The following is a 20,690-nucleotide window of genomic DNA, read 5'->3' as shown; positions in this document are numbered from 1 at the left end:
ATAATTTTAGTGATGATCTAAAAGTTTATTACTTTGACACTAACCTGCTTGATGCAAATAACCACTTTCTGATAAATGGCTCAATAAACTTCTCTTAGAGAATTAAAATATATAAACATAAATTCACATGAAATCTGAGAAAGTATTTTAGAACATTTTTTAAGAGTAAGAAATTTTTAAGGCAATTGCTATACTGCTACAAACTGACAATACAAGAACTTCTTCACTTTTCTTTACACAGCAAGATGTATTGTGTAAAGTCTGAATTAGTTTGGAAAAAGACTCGTATAGTTCACATTGCATTATAAAGTACACAGTATTTGACCTGATCATTGTTTTATTGGCAGTATCTAGAAAATTATACATAATACTTCATTTTGTAGTAAAAGGAGGAAGATGGGCAGTTCCTAAATATGATAAATAAATAAGTTAAACAAAAAATGTTGAGCTATAATTTTTGACTTCATTCCAAAAGGAGAGAAAATGAACAAGTATCTCATTTTAGCCATAGAAAATTGCAATTACATTTTTTTCCATATTACATTTAAGATTGGTTGGTACAGATTTGTCTTTGAACAAAAAAAGATTTACAGGTCCAAAGAAACATTCAGTAACCTTTTGGACTATCTGTATACTTCCAAGTTTTATTAATATCAACTATAATTAAGAACCATAATTCAATAGAAATTGGAAGTACTACTTCTCTCCTACCTGCTTATGACCCATCAAGGAACTGGGTGACAAAAGTAACACATTTTTCAACTCTATTCTTTTTGCGTTCATGCAAGGATTAACTGCCGGACCATACACCAATGGTCCCCAACCTTTATGACCTGGTGGGCTGGCAGGGGGGGGACAAGGGAACCAGCTGCCACTTTTGCAAGTCGAGCTGTATGCATGCGTGCCAGTCCACTGATCGTGCAAGCAGAACTGTGTGTACACGCGTATGTGTGCTGGCCAACCACTCATGTGGCTCACTTCTGAACAGGCCACTGCCTGATAGTGGGTCATGTCCCGGGGATTGGGGACCCCAGCCATAAATTATTTATATAGTTGTAGACCGATTTTGAATTGTTCAAACAATTCTCTAGGTTCATAACTGCCATATATACAGCTGAGGTAAAGTATATTTCCCAGGACTGTCTAGCCTCTTCTTATAGGAACACATATGGACACAAAATTTATAAGGTAAGTTTAGACTAGCTATAAAAAAGCAGACCTTACGTCAATGCTTACTGGTTTTAAAGTAGATTTTATGAGGCAATAAAAACATCTATAGAGTAATAAGGATCTGTCACAAGTGACTAAGGAGCAGAGAAATGAGTAAGATAACAAGACTGTGCACTAAGCAATGTTCTATATGATAAATGCTACACAACCAACTCAATTTGAAGTCCAAGTAAAAAAGTATATAAAGGAAGAGATCTAGCAGGTAAAATCAGAATTAATATCATAGAAAAGCAGTTCAGGTACTAAAGTAATACTACAATCTCTAAAGCACCCTATTATTTTGTTATACAGTAGTAGAACATTAACATTTGGACTTGTTTCTTCAGCAAAGAAACATGAGCTAAATGTAATTAACTTTCAATTGCCAGACTCTTAATTTTAACTCTTCTTTAAAATGAAAAAGAGTACACATTTTCTACTAGTGCAAAATGCAGTTGGTCACATCTACTCAATGGAACTCCCAATCACCTTCTGAATATCAGCTGGAGGATATCACAGGAAATACATAATACCTTTCTTTGTGTCTGCCAGTTAGTTTTCTGATAGTATTTGGTTGGCCAATATTGCAAAGAGAAAACTGAACTGCAGCCACCCCAATCTATTCTCTTCCAAATGTGTTAAGGGTGCAAATGCCAAGATTCCCAAGACTTCAGTTTCTGTGGAGCATATACACAGTACAAATAAGGTACCAAATGGGCAAGGATACTGGACTGTATGCTTCCTCATTTTTAATGTTTCGATATTTTCCTAATCATGTGTACATGCCATATATATTTTTATAATGAAAAGCAGTTTCCTTGTGGAAGAGCAAGCATATATCTATTTTTGGAGGCCTTAGTGTTAAATGTTTTCCACCTGCTACCTCTGGGGATTGGACATTTATCTTTGGCTACCTGCATGCCTGTGTATTTATGAAGAACAGCTTCTCTTAATGGGCATTGTGAGAGGAAATGTTTGTATATGTAGATGTAGACAACTGAGTACCATTCAATGTTATAAAAGATCTCAAAAAAAGGTACTTATGACCTGGAATTGAAATTCCAATCCCCCCCCCCCCCCAGTCATGTGACTGCATTTTTGGCACCCAGCAACGAGCCTGCCTTTATGGCTATTTGCTGCATTTTATTGTCACATGACCATGATTTACTAAGTTTTTTTCCCCTGGAAACCAGCACTTCCAGTTTCTGCCTCCTCCCCCTCCCCCCAAAAAAGCCACATAATGAACAATAGGTTTGCTTAATGCCTACTACAGAAATGGTTGGATGCGATCACAAGGGGACCCATTTTATGTCCATCATGACTTAACAACCAAAATTGTGGGATCAATTTTGATAATAAATCAAGACTTATGGATTTATTCAAAAAGAAGTCTGTAGCCAACCTTGTTGTTATATTTGTGTAAACCATTATAGAAATAAAATGGCAAGTACTATTTCCAGCTCACTGAATGGGTGAAGCTTTAGGGAAAACCATAGGGGGGAAACCCAGAAAAATTCAAAGAAGGTTGCTCATTCAAGAACTGCATTCATACAAACTCTGCCATTAAGAAACGCAGAGATTCATTTAGATAGCACAAAACCCTTTTCTAATTTGATCTATACAGTTAAATGGATTTTCACAATATAACCAAACCAAAGTATTGTTACACTAGTAATGGTAACAGCAGCAATGCAAAATTGCAAAATTATGGGGGTAAACTATACCTTATCCTTCACTATTGTTTCTTGACATGCTGTACATTTTGGACTTGTGGAACTAGAAGAGAAAAAAAACCCTTGATTTTAGATTATAAATTTTTATAGAGATATAATTACCGATAGAGAGAGAAATCAGAAAATGGGATGTAGAGATGAGTGCATTAATATTAAAGACATTCAAATGTATGTTGACAGACAGACCAAGGAGACAGACACAAAGCAAGAGATTAGATTGGAGGAATATTACTGTTAATGTAATTGATTTATGCAATTCAGGATACATTTTTATAAACACAACTGCTTCATTGTTCTTGTGTGCCAACACATAAGTCACAGGTTCTGTTTGTGAAAGTTATGGGAGCCCATAGGCCTAGGTATATCTTTCTTGGCATCTGCCAGGGTATCTGTTCCACCAATTTCTACATTCTTTATTTAAAAGTAAATAAATAGGAAGCAAAACATCAACCTCAAATACAATCTGTATTTGCAGCAATATGTTTGAGTCCCAAAGAGGTCTATTTTATTCTTGGAAAATTAAAAAGTAGAGTAGTGCTTTAGCTGAAAAACATGCCATTGGTCCAGAAAGAAAGAGAATTAAGCTGAGATGGTAGTTATCAACAGAAGAGATTAGAAGAAGTGAGAAGGAAACAATTTTACTAGTTTGCCTTCCGCTACAAAGATTTTTTTATGATTGTCATGTCCATTTTTAAATTCTTGCATAGTGTGTGGACAACCAAGGTTTTGCCATGGTGTTTGTTTAAAATAGAGCAATAATTGTTACAATGCTACACTGAATTGTTTGTCCAGCATTTGAATGACAGCTACCAATTTTACAACTCTTTACCATTTTTAGTCAATTTGAAACCTTATATTTTAAAAGCAACAGTTCTGCACTGGATGTATTTTTTTTTCTTTGTTTGTTCCTCTGGTACAAGCACAATGCTACAAACCACATTCTGCAGCAGACTAAATAGCAGAAAGGTCTCATCGTCTTCTAGTCCGTGCTGAATCTATTCGAGCAGCTTGTTTGTTCTCTTGAACTGCTATGTCGTAGAGATTACTGAGCAGTAATCGTCACTGAGAAATCATCGGTAGTTCTTGTATTTGTATCCTCAAATGACCCAAAGAAGTACTAAAGCTTCACAGCTTCATCGCTGAATGCTAACATATACTCCAGAAATGGGGGGGGAGGTTTAAAAATCCTAAGTTTCATTTTTTTTAGTCCAGTTCATATATATAAAGAATGACTAACCTCAACAGAGAACTCATGCAGGTCTCACAATAGCGATGCCCACATTCTGTCTGTCTTGGATTACACAAAATGAGATGACATTTTTCACATTTGTATTTGTCTTCCACTGCATTCACAAATTTTTCCTTGTAACCACCTTGTTCTGGTACATAAATGGATGGGATAGGGTGGCGATCAGGATTTCCCTTCTGCTGTATTGTTTCCACTAAGACTGGTGGGTCTGCTTTCTTGCTTGCATCCATGTTGGAATTAATAAATACTATAAAGAAAACATATGTATGTTCAATAATTAAACATATTAAGAGTAAAATAAAGCATAATCTTTTATGCATACAATTCTTATGAAAATGAATGCACGGATCATATTACTCCCTCCCATGGACCAATCCATGGATAAGGCTTAATCCTCAATGATTCATCTCAAGTAACCACCTATCACCTTAAACTTAGTATTTTTCAATTGAGTTCATTCATACCAACCTGTTGAAATATAATTTCTAGTAGGCATAGTGAATACCAATATTTTTTTCAGCTTCTTCATCCTTACAGCTCCTAAGTATTAGGGTCATTAATAGTCACAGAGAGAAGCAATGCTCTCACTAATCTTGTATATCTGCACAAAGAATAAATCAATGAAATTAAGGAACTGGAACATTTTAGCTCTCAGTGAACTATATGTGTAACCTGGTTACCTCTTGTTTATATTTGTGCAAAAGTTTAATCCTTTCCTTTTGTCCTATTTCTGCACTTCATCAACTCAAAATATCTTAGTCTTGGATCAAACTAGCCAGCTCCTCAAAGGCAACATAGTGGTATTTTCTTATAACTGGCAGATAAAGAACATATATTGCATCTGCTGTCATCTCATCCTTCTCAACAGCATTAGGTTATCTTTCCCAACTGTACTTTAAATCACATTTCAGGGTGAGGGGATAGACACAACAAATATATCCCTTATATCCCTATGACTTCAAGTTTCTTGATTTTTATTGTCTTTCTTGAAATTCACATGAATTATTTCTGCCACCAAGTTTAGAATGATTCATCTACTCTCTCTTTCTAACTAGTTCCAACATTTTGAATAAAGTTGCAGTGACAATGAGCACATGTTCCACAAAATCAGAGTTAACATCAGTGGAATTTAATCCTTCTGTCATCTTAGTAAAAACAAAAGGGGAAACTAATGTATCCACAACTTTTCTTCAGACATGTCAGATGTCTTATTTTGTAGTACAACCACAAGTACATTCAAAACAATATTTGCTACATCGAATATGTACACAACAGTTCTCAGTTCTGTAAAACCAGCTGTAAATATGCTTTCTGTTAAATTGTTTTCTGATTTCTGGCAAATCTATGGACCAACTCTCTCCACATTTTCCAATCTCGTATGGCTGCTTTCAATTGTTTTATGCTCTGGTATTAGCTTTGATGGTGTCTAGCCATGCTTTTGGCAGCTTCTTTTCTTTTACCACCAACTATTCTGAGCATAACTGTATTTTCCAATGAATTGTGTCATGGTAAAAATAAGTAAGATGGGATTTTGTGATTTTGCTTTCTAGTGAGATGTCTGATTTTATACTCCTGTTGCTCCTGTACTTGCTTGTTTGTCACCTTTCTGTCCGAGGAATGTACAGGAACATCTCCAACATTATAGCTTGACTGAGTCGAATTTCCTGTCTAATTTTTCATGGTCCAACTTTCGCAACAATAAGTAATTATGGAGCACACAATAGTGCATATTAATCTGCATTTATTTGCCAGCCTGATGTCCTTGCTTTTCCATACTCAATTTATATTCATCAATGTTGGGTGACACAATGCAATTATATACTTTATTTCTGGACTTCATTCTCTACTTTGATCAATCTGTGATCCTAGGAATGTGAATTCTTGCATACATTCAATCTCTTCACTGTCAATTGTTATTTACACATTTCTAGTTTTTATAGTGGTCATGAGTTTAGTCTTTTTTATGTTCAGGAAGAGCATAAGAGCATCAGCAAATGTCTTGCTTTCTTCTTTAATCTTTTTGGCCAAATATTCCAGGCCTTCTTTGGTTTCTGAGGATATTATTATGTTTAGCATATTAAGATTGTTTATGCTCCTTCCTCCAATCTTTACTCCAATTTCTGATTATTCAAGTTCCAGCTTCATCGTGATCACTTTGGCATATAGGTTGAATAAAAAAGGTGGAAAAAAATGCAATCTTGCAGCACCCCTTCCTCTTTCTTGAACCAGTCAGTGTGACCATATGATAGTCACACAATGACTTCCTGATTTGTATTCAGCAACTGCACCAACTTTATCAGATGTGATGGCACCCCAGATCTTCTAGGGCTCTCCACAGCTTGTCATGATCAACACAATCAAAGGCTTTCTTTTAGTCAATAAAGCAGGTGTAGATATTCTTTTGATATTTAGATTTTTTTCATGTTCCAGCACAGATTTGCAATATTGATACTGAAACCTGAATTAGCTTCAGCTAATTCCCTTTTGATGGTCTGATCATTTCCAAAACTGTGGCCATGTGTTCATTTCCCAAATTTCCTGGCACAAAGCTATGATGGATATGGATAGTGCAGGCCTCAGCAATTCTGAAGGGATGGTTCAATACCTTGGGCCTTCTTGTTTGGCAACTGGTTCATTGCCCACATGACTTCTTCCTAAAGGATGGTTGGTCCTATTTCTGCTTCCCTTTCTTCATCATCCTTGGGAGGTTGAGTCTCTTTGTTGCAGGCATAAAGCTCTATATTCTCATCATCTATTCTTGACACCAAGGTGAGACTGGGCATTGGTAGAAGTTACCATGAATGCCCTTTCTATCTATGCTGCAAGAGAGCCCAGGATGGGTTGACTCCTTCCTATGACATCATTTAGCTGAGTCTGTGCTAAGATATAAAAGCCAGACCCTGGCAGAAACCCCAGCTTTAGCGAAGAGTAAACTGAAAGGTGTCTCTGAAAGCACAAAATGAATATAGAAATACGTCTTACCCTCTCCGGATGAATCAAGGGAAGGGCTGGGCTCTCTTGCAGCATAGATAGAAAGGGTGTTCATGGTAACTTCTACCAACGCCCATTCTCCTCCATGCTGCATCGAGAGCCCAGGATGGGACATACCAAAGCTTGCATGTCCATGGGCGGGTCCTCATCCGGCTCATCACACCGACTGTGGAACCACTTGTTGAAGCACCCGTCTGCCGAAGGCTGCAGTCGCCGAGGCAAAGGCATCCAGACAGTAGTGTCTGATGAAAGGAGACGGGGATGTCCACGTGGCCGCACGACAGATCTCCTCCAAGGATGCCTGGGTTGCCCAGGCAGCAGAAGTGGCCGCGCTTCTGGTAGAGTGCGCCATCAGACCTCAGGGAACCGGAAGGGCCACAGCTTTGTAGGCCTGCTCAATGCAAGATCTGACCCACCTGCTAATAGTAGGAGAAGAGGCCTTGTGCCCCAAGTGAGAAGGGAAAAAGAAAACAAACATGGCTTCCGACTTCCTGAAGGAGGAAATGCACTTAATGTATATTCTAAGAGCCCTTCTTATGTCTAGCGTGTGCCACTGCCACTCTAAGTCATGGTGAGGGAGAGAACAGAAGTCAGGCAACACAATGTCCTGGGACCTGTGAAACCAGGTGTTAACCTTCGGAATGAGGGGTCCAGACGGAGAACAACCCTATCATAATGAAAGGAACAAAGATCCTGTCTGATAGAAAGAGTAGCAAAGTCGGAAACCCTCCTGGCAGAAGTGATAGAAACAAGGAACACTACCTTCAGAGTCAGGAAACGGAGAGACACTGTTCTAAGGAGTTCAAAGGGGGGCTTTGTAAGGGCATTAAGGACCATATGAAGGTCCCTGGAAGGATACCTGTGAACCACTGGTGGGTGGAGGTTGGAAGCCCCTTTCAAAAGCCTCCTGACTGAAGGTTGATGGGATAAGGAAGGAAACGAACCCCATGAAAGAACCGAGGAGAGGGCCACAACCTGCCCGCGTAAGGTGTTGGGGCAAACCTTTTCTCCAGCCCATGCTGAAGGAAGCTAAGAACTTTGCCAACTGGGCTGAAGCAGGAGAAAGACCTCCTCCCTGAGGCACCATCAGGAAAAGCCTTCCAGGTGGCAACATAGATGCACCTTGTAGAAGGTTTGCAGACGCCAGGATAGTGAGGATGACCCTTTCTGGAAGATCAGCCTCCTCTAACCGCTGCCACCAAGTGCTACATGGTCATCTTGAACCACTGGGGCTCTGGGTGAGCAGGGCCCCTGGTGAAGGGAGATTAGATGGGCTGAGATCCTCCAAGGAGAAGCCACAGATAGGTTGACCAGGTCCGCAAACCAGGGCCTCCTTGGCCAATAGGGTGACAGGAGGAGGAGCTCCGCTCGTTCCTCCAACATCTTCCAAATTACTGCCGGAATGATGGGAAGCGGGGGAAAGGAGTAGAGGAGACCTTTGGGCCATCTGCACTGAAGAGCATTGGTCCCCTCCACTCCCTGGCAAGGAAACCTGGTGAAGAATCTGGTGACTTGGGCATTTTGAGGAGTGGAGGAGAGATCCACCTCCGGTGTTCCGAATCTGAGGGAAAGGTCCCTGAATAGAGACGGAGAAATGGACCATTCTGCCTGGTCGACTAGGCTCCTGCTGAGCCAGTCGGCCTGGGAGTTGTCGACCCCGGAGATGTGGTCCGCCGAGATCGACAACAGGTGTTTCTCTGCCCATAACCCCAACCGTAGAGCCCCTCTCATGAGGGCTTTGGACCTCGTCCCCCCTTGCTGGTTGACATGAGCCTTTGCAGCCATGTTGTCCTTAAGGACTAGAACATGAGAGCCGGTCACTGATTGCCTGAAATGCTTGAGAGCCAGAAAAATGGCTCTGAGTTCTAGCCAATTTATGGGAAGGGTCTGCTCTGACCTGGACCAAACGCCCTGAACTATCTGGCCCTGCATATGAGAACCCCAACCCAGGAGGCTGGCATCGGTGGTTATCACGAGCCTGTCTGGGTCCCTGAACAGGAGTCCCCTCCAGATTGACGGGGAATGCCATCAATTGAGAGATCTCCAAATCTGTGGCGGGGGCGGGACCCTGATGGATGAGTGGCTGGTTCCTGCTCATTGGCAGGGAAACAGGAACCATTGGAGGTGTCGGGAGTGGAGCCGAGCTCATAGGACAATGCCAATACAGGAGACCATCTTCCCCAGAAGTTTGGACAGCAGCGACAGGGGGACAGTTTGATGTTGCTGGGTCTGGTTGATGATCTCTGCAAGGCTCTTTCCACGAGCTGGGGACAGGGAAACCTGGCACGACGTGGTATCGATGACTGCTCCCAAGTGTTGCAATTTGGTTGTGGAAGAGAGTTGGCTCTTTTTGGTGTTGATGGAAAATCTGTGGCTTTGGAGATATGACAGGGTAATTTGCAGATCCCGATGAGCTGCATGGATGGAAGAGGACAGAATCAAAATGTCGTCCAAGTAGCATTGGATCCTCACTGGAACAGAATGCAGAGATGCCATCAATGCTGCCAGAACCTTTGTGAAGACCCTTGGAGCCGATGAGAGGCTGAAGGGAAGTGCTCGATACTGGTAATGGGTATTCTGATAACAGAAACGGAGAAACTGGCAATGATGAGGCCAAATTGGGATGTGGAGGTAAGCCTCCGTGAAATCAATGGAAGAGAGGAGGTCGCCCTCCCGAATGCTCTCTAAAATAGAATACAGAGTCTGCATTTTAAATCGCCTGTATTTGACAAATTGGTTGAGAAATTTTAGATCAAGGATGGCTCGCTACCCCCCACCCCCGAGGCTTTGGGAACAATGAAAAGGCAAGAGTAAAGCCCACGTCCCCGTTGAGAGGGGGGAACAGGTTGAATAGCCCTGATTTCAAGAAGGTGCTGAATGGCCTGATTCATGAGGGCTTGCCTGGAAATGTCCTGAGAGACAGGACAGATCAAAAAATTTTCTGGGGGTAGCGTTAGGAAGTCCAATTGTAAACCTGACCTAATAGTGCTGAGCACCCAGGCATCCGTCATTGACTCTTCCCATTTGGAGGCAAAGAAGGCTAGGCAACCTCCGATGGGTAGGGAGAATGAGGGATTACTTAGAGCGATGGAAGGAACGACCACCTCCCCCCAAAAAGGGCCGTTTACCAGTAGAAGGTTGTTGCCTGCCAGATGCTTCCGCACGTTGGTCTTGGCGTTGGGAGTACGGCCTCTGAGAGCGGGGGAAGCGAGATGAGATCTCAGCTCGAAAGGCAGGAGGGCGATAAGGAGCAGGGCGATAGTCGGCTTTCTTCCCAGAAGAAGAGAGAATTTTACGTTTATCTCTGATTTCGATAAGGTTCCAGAGCATCACCAAAAAGCTTATCGCCTGCGAATGGAACTGAAGCCAGCTTCCATTTTCAGTGTGACTCCACCTGCCAATTTCGGAGCCATAAAGATTTTCTTGCTGCTACTGATGATGCCATGGCCTTGGATGCAAATTTGGCGGAATTGAGAGTTGCATCTGCAGTGAATTCCACTGCTGCGATAATCTTATTAAGGTCTTGGTGAAACTGAAGGTCAGAAGCAGGCAATCTATTCTGGAGTTGGCGCAGCCACCATATGGATGCCTTTGTGAAAAAGGATGCTGCCATTGAAGCCCGAACAGCCCTTGCAGCGGCCTGGTGATTGCGCTTGAGGGTCTGTTCAGAATGTTTATCATCCAGTTTCAGGATATCTTTTGGCTCCGTGGGAGTGCCAGAAGATGAGAACGAGGCCAGAACCGGAATGTCAACAGAAGGCACTGCCAGGGCATCGTCCAGAGCTGTGCTGTCATTGTAGAAATGCTTATCCAAAGAAGATGGGCGAGGACCTGCCGAAGGGGAAGCGCACTGTTCCTTGACCATGTCCAGGAACAAAATGGGAGAAGGCAAACCTCTGCATGCACTACAGGCTTGGAGAAGAGCGAGTCCCCTCGGCTAGACGGATTTCCTTGTGGCTCAGGAGCCACTTCAACCAGTGACAGCTTGGCAGTGACCAAGGCCTTGCTGAGTAATGGCCTGAAGAGAGTAGGTTTGAAGACCAATGCAGAGGATGTCTGCTCTGGGCAAGAATCCTTTTGGTCATAAATCTCGCCCTCTTCACACTCTGAATGAGAGGAGTAACTGTGTTCAGATGGTGAAGCCCTTCCTTCCTCATCAACCTCCTCCCATTCTGGTAGAGAAGAATGGACCCTGAGGTCCTGGGGCCTGTGTAAATCAGGGTGATGAGGCAAGGAACTTATAGATTGAGAAGGGAGAATGGCCTGAACCCTTTCCAGAGGTCGAAGAATGTGCTTGAAGCCTTCAGCCAACCCCTGCCTAATGGCCAATGAGACAACATCTTGGGTATCCCCTGTTCTGTGCTCAAAGGTAGAGGCAGAAGGCCGAAGGCCTGCTGCTGTGGGAGTGAAGGTGGCTTCAGGCCTAGATTGAGGAGAGGTTTGAGGCCAGAAGGGAGAGGGAGCAGCATAGGGCCCAGAAGCCTGTTGAAAATAAGGCCCAGATCTGCTGAGATCCTGAGGATCTGATTGTACTGCAAGAGCCTCAGGAGACCAGGATGGAGGATGGAAAGGCTCATAGATAACTTCTCCTCCCTGGGAGGGCTTGGCTAGGTATCACCTGAAACAAGCTGTAGTTGCACTCCCTTCTGTTGAATAGTTCTGTTGAACTGCCTCTCTAGGGCTGCATGCCTGCGCTTCTCTACCTTCAACTCAGCCTGAGTTGCCTTCTTAGGGGCTAGAGCCTTAGCTCTGATTTTAGCAGCCACCTCCCTCTGGACTGATTGGGTGTGTTGCCTACGTCTTTTTCTCTTATTGGGCTTAAGAGACTGTTCCACTGGGGGGGAAAGCTCTGACTGAGCCTTATCTTGCTCCATTTGTAGAATAAAGGCTCTTGCGTTAGAAAGAAACTGTTTAGAATTTTTTATGAAGCCCTTTAGGGTATAAAATGACCCCCGGGCTTACAAAATGGCCACTCACCTCGTGGTAGAAGGTGGCCACTGACTAGGGGAAACAGGCTCCAAAATCAAAGAATTGCTCCTTAGGCTATAAAGAGCCCCGAGCGAAGTCAGCAAAGGAAAACGCAGCCGCCGGCCACACGATCAGCTGGCTTGCGCTCTTTATCAGTTTGCCGATCATTTTTTACCATTGCTCAAAACCGCAGGCATGGGGGAGGTCTACAGACGCTGCCCAGCTTGCCTGTGCAGAGCTCTGGTAATGCTGCTCCCAACGTTGCAGGAGAGAGAGCACTGCTCTCCTGAAAGAGCAGCTGCCCAGATCCCTGGGAACTGCTTGAAGCGAGGAAAAAGTACTGAAGATCGCTGGTGAATGCTATCTAACAGAACACTTTCAGAGAGACAGCTATTGACTGAAAAGAGCTGAGTCAAAAGCTGGGGTCTCTCCCCGGGGCTGGCTTTTATAGCTTAGTACAGACTCAGCTAAATGACGTCATAGGAAGGAGTCAACCCATCCTGGGCTCTCGATGCAGCATGGAGGAGAACGTCCTTTCTCTTCCTTGTTTTTGAAGATGCTTTTATGAGCAGTAAATGGTGTACCATTTACTAAAACCAGTTGTACAATGGCACATACTGGCACAATTTCATATTCTAACAGGAAATATTTATAATTTATATGTATTTGAAATGAACCAGATTAAAAGTTATCATTATTATCAAAAGCCTTGGATTTAACTGGTAATACATAATAGGAGTAGCAAAAGGTTAAAACATGGTTACAACATGGAAACAGTTAAAGGAACAATGATATGGTAATCACATCCTTAACATTGCTCATTATGACATTAATTGGTTTACTATTGATCAGTAAATCAGAACCAAAATATATTCTTAAGCTTTCAAGTTCTTCCATTTTATTTTTTCCTGCACGTGGAAAAAAAAAACATTCTAAGATTCACTGACTTTTTAATCATTCACTATGATCTAGGACATGACATTAAAACAAGTCTGTATGTTTGGTCATAGATTTAGTATTTGTTGACTATTCCAATCCATGCAGACCTGGGCCATGTTATAAAAAGCAGAAATGAAAAAAGAAAAAGGAAAAAAAGGAAAGCAAAAGTAAAATACAACATTAAAAAAATGTAAGTATAATGATGAACTAGATTCAATCAGAATAAAACGCACAGTGAAATAAAATAGATTTAAGAATTTGAGGAAGGAAGGGGCCCAGCATGTCTCCAGGATATGGAGAATGGGTGTAGGAAAATGCCTGTTGTTTTACCCCCAATTCCAGAACCTCATGAGATAGGAGGATTCTTAAATATGACTCTCTAGATTTTAGAAAAAGAAACCTATTCTGGGAAAAGAAATAGAAAAGAAACCAATTCTGGAAAGGTAGTGCCTGATGAGTCCCAATGTTCCAAAAGTTATGAATATATGAAGTCTAGAAGAGAAATAAGATGAGTCACTGAGTTTTTCCATGTGTAATTTTATGATTAATAGCTTCCTGCTATGTTGTTATCAATTAGGACTTGCAGGACTAATGAACTAATATTTTTGATTGACAGTCACAGAAAACTCTTATAGTGAAAATAAGTCTTTTGAATAACTCTATGATCAGGAAGAGTCAATGTCAGCATTTTTCTCCTTTGCATAATTTATATTTTAGAAAGCACTGAACAGCAGAAAGAGCAGCTTAATCAACCCCTTTCATTTTTCCAATCCCAATAGCAGTCTTTCAAACTTGCTTTACATTTTAAATAATGAGGTGGAAAAGATACAGAATTTTGTATCCAATCTTTGCTGAATCCTAAGAGATGTTGAGGAATCACAGGATGTTCCTAAAAATTCATTTTCATGGATGAGATCAGCAGAAGTAGTAAGCTTTACAAAGTTACTAACTGTATATACACCAAATTCAAAAGACTAGTGGGGAATGATTTACCATTTAAGGTGCATTAGCATAGGAAACCACAGTAACGCAGAGAGAAGGCACATTCATTAGCAGATGTGAAGTATTCCAGATTCTTTGGGGCAGGACATAATAAACATAAAAATAGAATTGTGGCAGAGTCTCAAAAGGATCCTTTTATTAGCACATTTGGAAACTGGAATTAAAACACTAGATATTATGGAGGAAATGATAGAATATTAATATTTTACTTCATTGTTTGTTTGTTTGTTTTTTTAAGTGTGTATTTACAAAAGGCAAAGAGTCACATTCAGAAACAAAACAGTCTGCCTGGACAGTCTGGAAGTTGGACTGCTACCATATTTCAACTTATATATAATTTTTCTGAATTTTATTTTATAAAACAAGATACTGACTACTTATTTTCAGGAAGTGTTGGTAGCCTAATGATACAGAAAAAAACAACCTGAAACTCAGTTGGAAAACTAAGGTGTTTAGGAAGCACGTTCATTTTCTGATTATGATCTAAATGTATAAAAAGCACAGCAGAAAAAGCAAGCATAGCCTAGCAGGGGAACTCTCTCCAACCTAACAGCTCTGCTTTAGGCCAACTGTGGAGGTGGAAAGGAATAGTTGCCAACATTCCATGTCAAAGTGCAAATGCTTTCCCTGTATAGATGCATTGGAGAAATTGAACTCCAATCACTGCAAAAGGTATAGGCACAACCATGGTTGGACCACCTCCTTGATCTTGCATCATAACTGAGCAAGACCTGAAACCTAGGAGAGCAAATTTTCCCATAGCTGCCCAACAAGATCTCAGTTACACCACATCTGTGCATATTTCCATCATATATGGATATGGTCTTATTTCATAAAGATCTGGTGTTTGCTGGCAGCAGCTGGAACCCTGGGTACCTAAGAATCCAGGTCCCAATATCCAGGGATGAACAGCTGGCTTTGAAGTAGTTTGAGAGGACACCAGCAGTAGTAAGGATTTCTGTACATTGCTCCAATAGTTTAAAAGGACTGCACCATTACCATTTTGAGGAGCCAGTCATTTAAACAATGATGTAGGCACAGGAAAACTTGGCTGTGCAGTTCAGCACCACAAAGGAGAGAGAGAAAGGAGTTCAAGTGTTAAAGACAACTAAAAAAAAGGAAGTGGTACAAGGGAAAGTCCGAGAGGGCAAGTCCCTTGGAAAGGGTTTTTTCCAGTCACAAGGAACTGGAAAGCACTGGAGTACTAGGATGAACTCTGAGAGGGCTGAGGCCAGAAACAGTTAGCTTTTCAGCCTGCAGCATTTTCACTTATTCCAAGCCAGGCAGATGCTGTAGATGAGGCTGGAAGCAGCACAGAGCAACGATAGCAACAGCACCAGATGACAGAGATAGTTAAATTGGAGCATATTAGACACACAAATTGCCAGAGAAGCCAGAGAATGCACGCCAGAGAGGACTGAATCGGAGTAACAGGATAACAGTGGTCAGAGAGATTCATACCAGAGTAGGCTAGAAGTATCAAATGCCAGACAGTATCAACCAAAAAGAGCTAGTGCCAGACTATTAGTACCAGAAAGCCAGGGACAAGGTGATGAGAGCCAGCACTAGAGATAAGCAGTCCTGGCGTAATAGCAGCTTATGTTAGAGAAGGCCAGTGCAGATAGAAAATAACTTTAAGTTAAGTCTACAGCAGAACTAGAGGCAATCAAGATCTATAATGATGACCAGCCACACTTGCACAACAGAGATGGCAAAAAGCCAGGAGAAAGGTCAGTAAAGGTCTGGAATTGACAGACCTTTAGAAAGAATGAAAATTTAATAGAAGATATTATAATAAAAATACTGTAGTGGGTAGCTGGCAATGTGAGTAGGGGCTGGCAAACGAGCTGTAAAGAAAGACTGGCAAGTAGACCAGTCCTCTGAATCTCGCTGGGGAAGAAAACTGTCAATGAGTGCTATGAATGGCATTTCCTCCAGTGGTTGCATGCAGGTTCAAGCCCCAGGAATGGAGGAAGACAATATCTTTGCTCTTAATAGCAGCAGAGCCTTTAAGGATTCACTTTCTAATCACATTTAAAAATATTCAATTCCACCACTTTATGAATATTAGAGACCTTCAAATCAGTGAGCTTAATTTGACATCTGGTGAGTTTTACATTCTTCAGACTTAATTTTTTTTTTAAAGAATTGGCAAAAAGCTTTTCATAAAAGGAGTTTGATTTTTTGAAAAAACTAAATGGATTGAAAGACTAGAGAGATATGGGACATTGTTTATTATTTAATTATAAATATGTTTATTTTAAATATATATTTATAATTAAATAATTATTATTTAAATAGTTAACTATTTCCTTTCAGTCATTTCCCATGAGGTTATATTATAATTAAATAATATAACCTCATGGGAAATGACTGAAAGGAACCATGAACTGAGATTTGTTGATGATTGCAAATGGACACTAGAGGGAACTAACGGACCAGGCAGAAAAAAAAATGTTAAAATGCCTAAGCTACTTATAACTTTTTCTTATCTAACAAAGGTATTTTGAAATATTGATTGAAATATTAATATCTCAGAAAGGATACAGATTTCAATGGATAGACTTTGAAAAGATGATGAAAAAACTTTTACCTGACACAGACTAGAGTTTGAAGGCACAGAAGACAACAAAATTAAGATTCCCAAAATGGAAATACAAAAGACAAATCAAGAAAAAGATACGCACATAGAACAGCTGCAACAAGAAATTCTAGGTGATGCCTTTTTATAGATTAACAAAGGTTGGTGAAAGCTTTGAAGACTCCTTTTAAATGCCAAAGTGACAGAAGAGAATGAAGACTATCTGTTATATAACCTTAGACTGCAGCATAGATTTTTTTCAAATCTAGTCAACTAAAATTCTAACACTAAATTGGCACCAGAAAAATATCAACGGAATTCAGGAATGGTTGGACTTAGATCATTTTTGGCAACATAAGAACTCTAAACTGATGACATGCTTAACTCCATCCCCCTCAGCTCTGCCTATGCTTCTATACAAACAGTGATAAACGATCAACTCTTGTCATGCCATAGGAATGATTTAAAGATCAAGATTGTGCAGAGCAAAAAGAAGGAATATAAAGTTGGACTATTTGACCATGGGGAAATTATTTATTTTATATTTCTGGTAATTCCTAATGTACTTTTTGCTGAGCTAGAATTAAAAAGATAATTTCTAGACTGCGTAGAAATAAAGGTTAAACTATGGGGAGAAGGTTTTTTTAAATTTGTAACTTGAGTGTACAGTAAATTAAATTATGCTCGATGTGAAGAAGGTTCAATTCAATTCAATTATTTAATAATAATTAAATTATTACCAAAAATATAGTAAGTACATAAAAAAATTGTAAAATTTTGGAGAAAAATAATCATAAAAGTTGGATAAGTGAAAATAAAATATAGAATTATAGATTACAATATAATTAGATAGAAAAATACATTTTTAGAAATAATATGGATATAAAAAATCTTAAAAATAAGAAGCCCAGAAATAACAGATAAGTCTAAAGAATTAGTTTTTAAAAAGCCCACAATTCTATTTGTAAAGCATACCTTTATTTTTAACAGAATATTTAACAGAGTATTAAATTCTCTACTGCGCTAACAGGAGGAAAGAAGATCACCTTTTCTCTATGGATAGCATTATCTCTCTAAAAAACATAACAATCCCTAGCACCTCCTGCTGTATCTACATCTGTCCAATTGAACCCCAATCAAATCACCTCTAAACATCAAAATGTACACTTCCCTTTCTTATCTTACCTGCATCGGCCATCTATCTCTCATCAACATCATTACAGGACATTTCTATTGGTTTAGATTGGGATGTAATACATTAACTTACATATCAACCCAAACTCATTTCACCTTCTGCCTAACTTGTAACTAGTCCCTTTAGCCTTTAGCCTTTAATAAGTCTTGGGAACTCCCCCTATTATTTGTACATTTTCAGTATCTAACTAGACAGAAGTGCCTCCCTGCCACAATTTTTTCACTGTGGAGGAGACTTGCTCAGTACCTTCCAATGTGTGCGTTGGACATGTGCTATTGTCTTACTTCCTATGTAAAACCCCACTCTAGCTACAAAATACCTGATAAGACTGGTATTTATCCTCTCTTCTCCTTTCATTGGTTTCTGCAAGTTAATCTCCTTATCAAAGTCCAAATCTCTTGACTCTGCTGCTATCTGTCTCACATGCCTCTCCTGAAGCTATAAGTTTTAGAGCTGGACTCCAATCTCCCAATTTGCTCTTCTAAATCAGAGATTAATTAAGACATGCTGCAGTCCTCCCCTGACCTTTTAAGCTGGACATACTGCCAGCACAGTTCACCTCTGCCATACCTCCATTGCTATCTGAGGGGAAGATGGCTTTTCCATTGCAACTCTTTGCAGAGGCTGAACCAAATTCATCACCAGTTAATCTTGTTTTTTTAATCTGTTCTATCATTCCTTGGCCCTATCTTTCAGACTGCCCAAGGTGACATAGCTGACATCTATGGAGGACTAAAAAATAGGTGTCCCTCCTTAAGAGTCAAAGTCTTAACCATACAATATGCTAGTCCTCATAACATCACTTCTGTTCTTAAATGTTAATAGTATTTCTTTCCCAGAATAAAATAACTTACCTGTATGAAAGATGAAAAGGATAAGAACATCTAAATTTGATCAGAGGAAAATGTCAAAGAAAAATGAACACTCGGGCGACTCCAAGTTGATGTCATCAAATGTGGACTCTTTTAACCTAGATACAAACAAACATCTTTAAGCCCACATCCAAAATATTGATCAGAATCGTACAGAATTAAAAAAATATTTTGTGAATACATAAACAGATTGTCCTCATATCGTCTTTGCCACAAATTTTAACTGTCTCTTTTACTCCTCTAATATTTCTTTTCCATATTGCTTATCCAGCAGAGATCTTTTAAAACTTATTTTCCCATCTTATCCTGTTTTCATTTTTATTTGGTTTTCGGTGTTTGTGATGTTACATGCATATATCAGTTACTACTCTTCCAAACTAGTAGTATTTTTCCCCATGCAACCACAGAAAACAAAAAAAATCCCAGAAATATTTATAAGATGAATGTACTACCATGCAAATTTATAATTATAATTATCTGAATTGATTTGAATGCAAGCATAGGAAAAAATACAGAAATAGGTAGGATCAAATATGCTTTTAAACAATGACATTTCATTATATGTAATTGATTATATTTGCTCTCAACTGCAGATATATTTTATCATAAGACTTTTTAATTAGTCTTTAATCTCAGACTTAAATCTGCCTACAGTCACAGGTCAGCATAGGGTTAAAGACCCTTTAACTTGAAAAAAAAATAAGTTGAAAAATAAGGCAGCCTGCAAAATAAGCAGCTACACCCTAATCTTAGTAACTGTACTGGTTATTTACAATAAGAAATTAATTTTTGTAGGTCAAGGGTACATTTTGCTAGGACACACTTACTCTATGATAAGATGGGTGGCCAATAAATTTTATAAATAAATGAATACTTTCAGTTTTTCCATAATAAAATAGAATTGTTGTTAGTTACATGATTATTCTCTAATTTTGGGCAAACATAAAAAGAGCAAATCTTAAATGTCAAACAAAGTTACATTTCAAAAAAAGGAAAGAGAATAACTTTGATTAAACAAGAAAATACTGTTTGAAGTCAGCATATCTTATGTGAAATGATTTATCATATTCAGGAACTGGATAAGAAATCTATTGGTTACAGAAATAATTTCCATGAAAGAGCTCATCCAACTGATTTTATGAAATCTGCAACTACAGCTTCTGAAAACAAAGTCCTTAGCTATTAGCAGTGAAAAAATATGGAAGTGCTCTTAGAAAATAAAGCTATAGGACAGCAATCTCTAATATAGCTTTTGCTACATCGTAATTTCATAAAACATCCATTTTGTTGTTTCTTATTACTTAAGAAACTTGTCTTGAAATCTGCACTTCATATTTCTCCACAAGGAGTTGCTGTGTTGGTAGCAGCTTACTACTATGCTCAACTATTCATTTTAATTCTCTATTTCCACCCGTATATTATGCAATAAAAAGCTTTTGCAACTTTCCTTGAAGACAAAGTCTGTTTCAGTGCCTAGGGCTGCATTGTAAGCACAAGGACACAAGGAGTTCTGATAGATGATAATTCACTACCATGGGAAAATGAAATAAATGTGTGCAGAACAGAACTTATCATCTCAAGGTAATTTCCCATATGCAAGGATCAGGAGTGCAATGGAATTTCCAAGATTTATCTTATCTATCAGTTAATATCCCTTCTTGCTCTAGCACATTTACTTTTGCAAAATCATCTATTTAAAAATCTAGGAAGGAAGTTCAAGAACCTGAAAGCTGAGGCTCATTTGGTCTTCTGCCTTATTATTATTTGTTTTTAAATCCAAGGTACATTTTTTAATTATACTTTTTCTTTTAAAATCAAGAAAGCCAGTTGTACATGATCACTTTTCCCTAAAACATCTGGTACTTTTCTACTAAGTCTTACTTATTTTTATTCATTTATCACGTTGTGTAATTACCTATTTCACAAATGTGATTCTGGGAAGCTCACAATT

The 20,690-nt window shown here is 39.5% G+C and overlaps 1 protein-coding gene across 2 annotated transcripts in view; it reads right to left on the bottom strand.

Annotated features, from left to right (window-relative positions):
- The window catches only part of TRAF3 (TNF receptor associated factor 3), a 91,695-nt gene that overhangs the window by 28,198 nt on the left and 42,807 nt on the right, over positions 1–20,690 (bottom strand). The window contains exons 3-5 of one of the 2 annotated variants that reach the window (XM_026680203.2): positions 18,722–18,837; positions 4,180–4,438; positions 2,934–2,985 (exon numbers count right to left, since the gene is read on the bottom strand). In XM_026680203.2, coding sequence (XP_026535988.1) covers positions 2,934–2,985; positions 4,180–4,421 — 294 coding nt within the window. In that variant the 5' untranslated portion in view covers positions 4,422–4,438; positions 18,722–18,837. Of the gene's footprint in view, positions 1–2,933; positions 2,986–4,179; positions 4,439–18,721; positions 18,838–20,690 lie in introns of those variants that run through there. The other variant, XM_087952203.1, reaches the window with a different exon arrangement.

Source organism: Notechis scutatus, chromosome 1, assembly GCF_049901735.1.
Source record: "Notechis scutatus isolate UNSWTSFEM ecotype Mainland chromosome 1, rNotScu1.2, whole genome shotgun sequence".
NCBI lineage: Eukaryota > Metazoa > Chordata > Lepidosauria > Squamata > Elapidae > Notechis > Notechis scutatus.
This window is presented reverse-complemented; position numbering and strand designations above follow the sequence as displayed.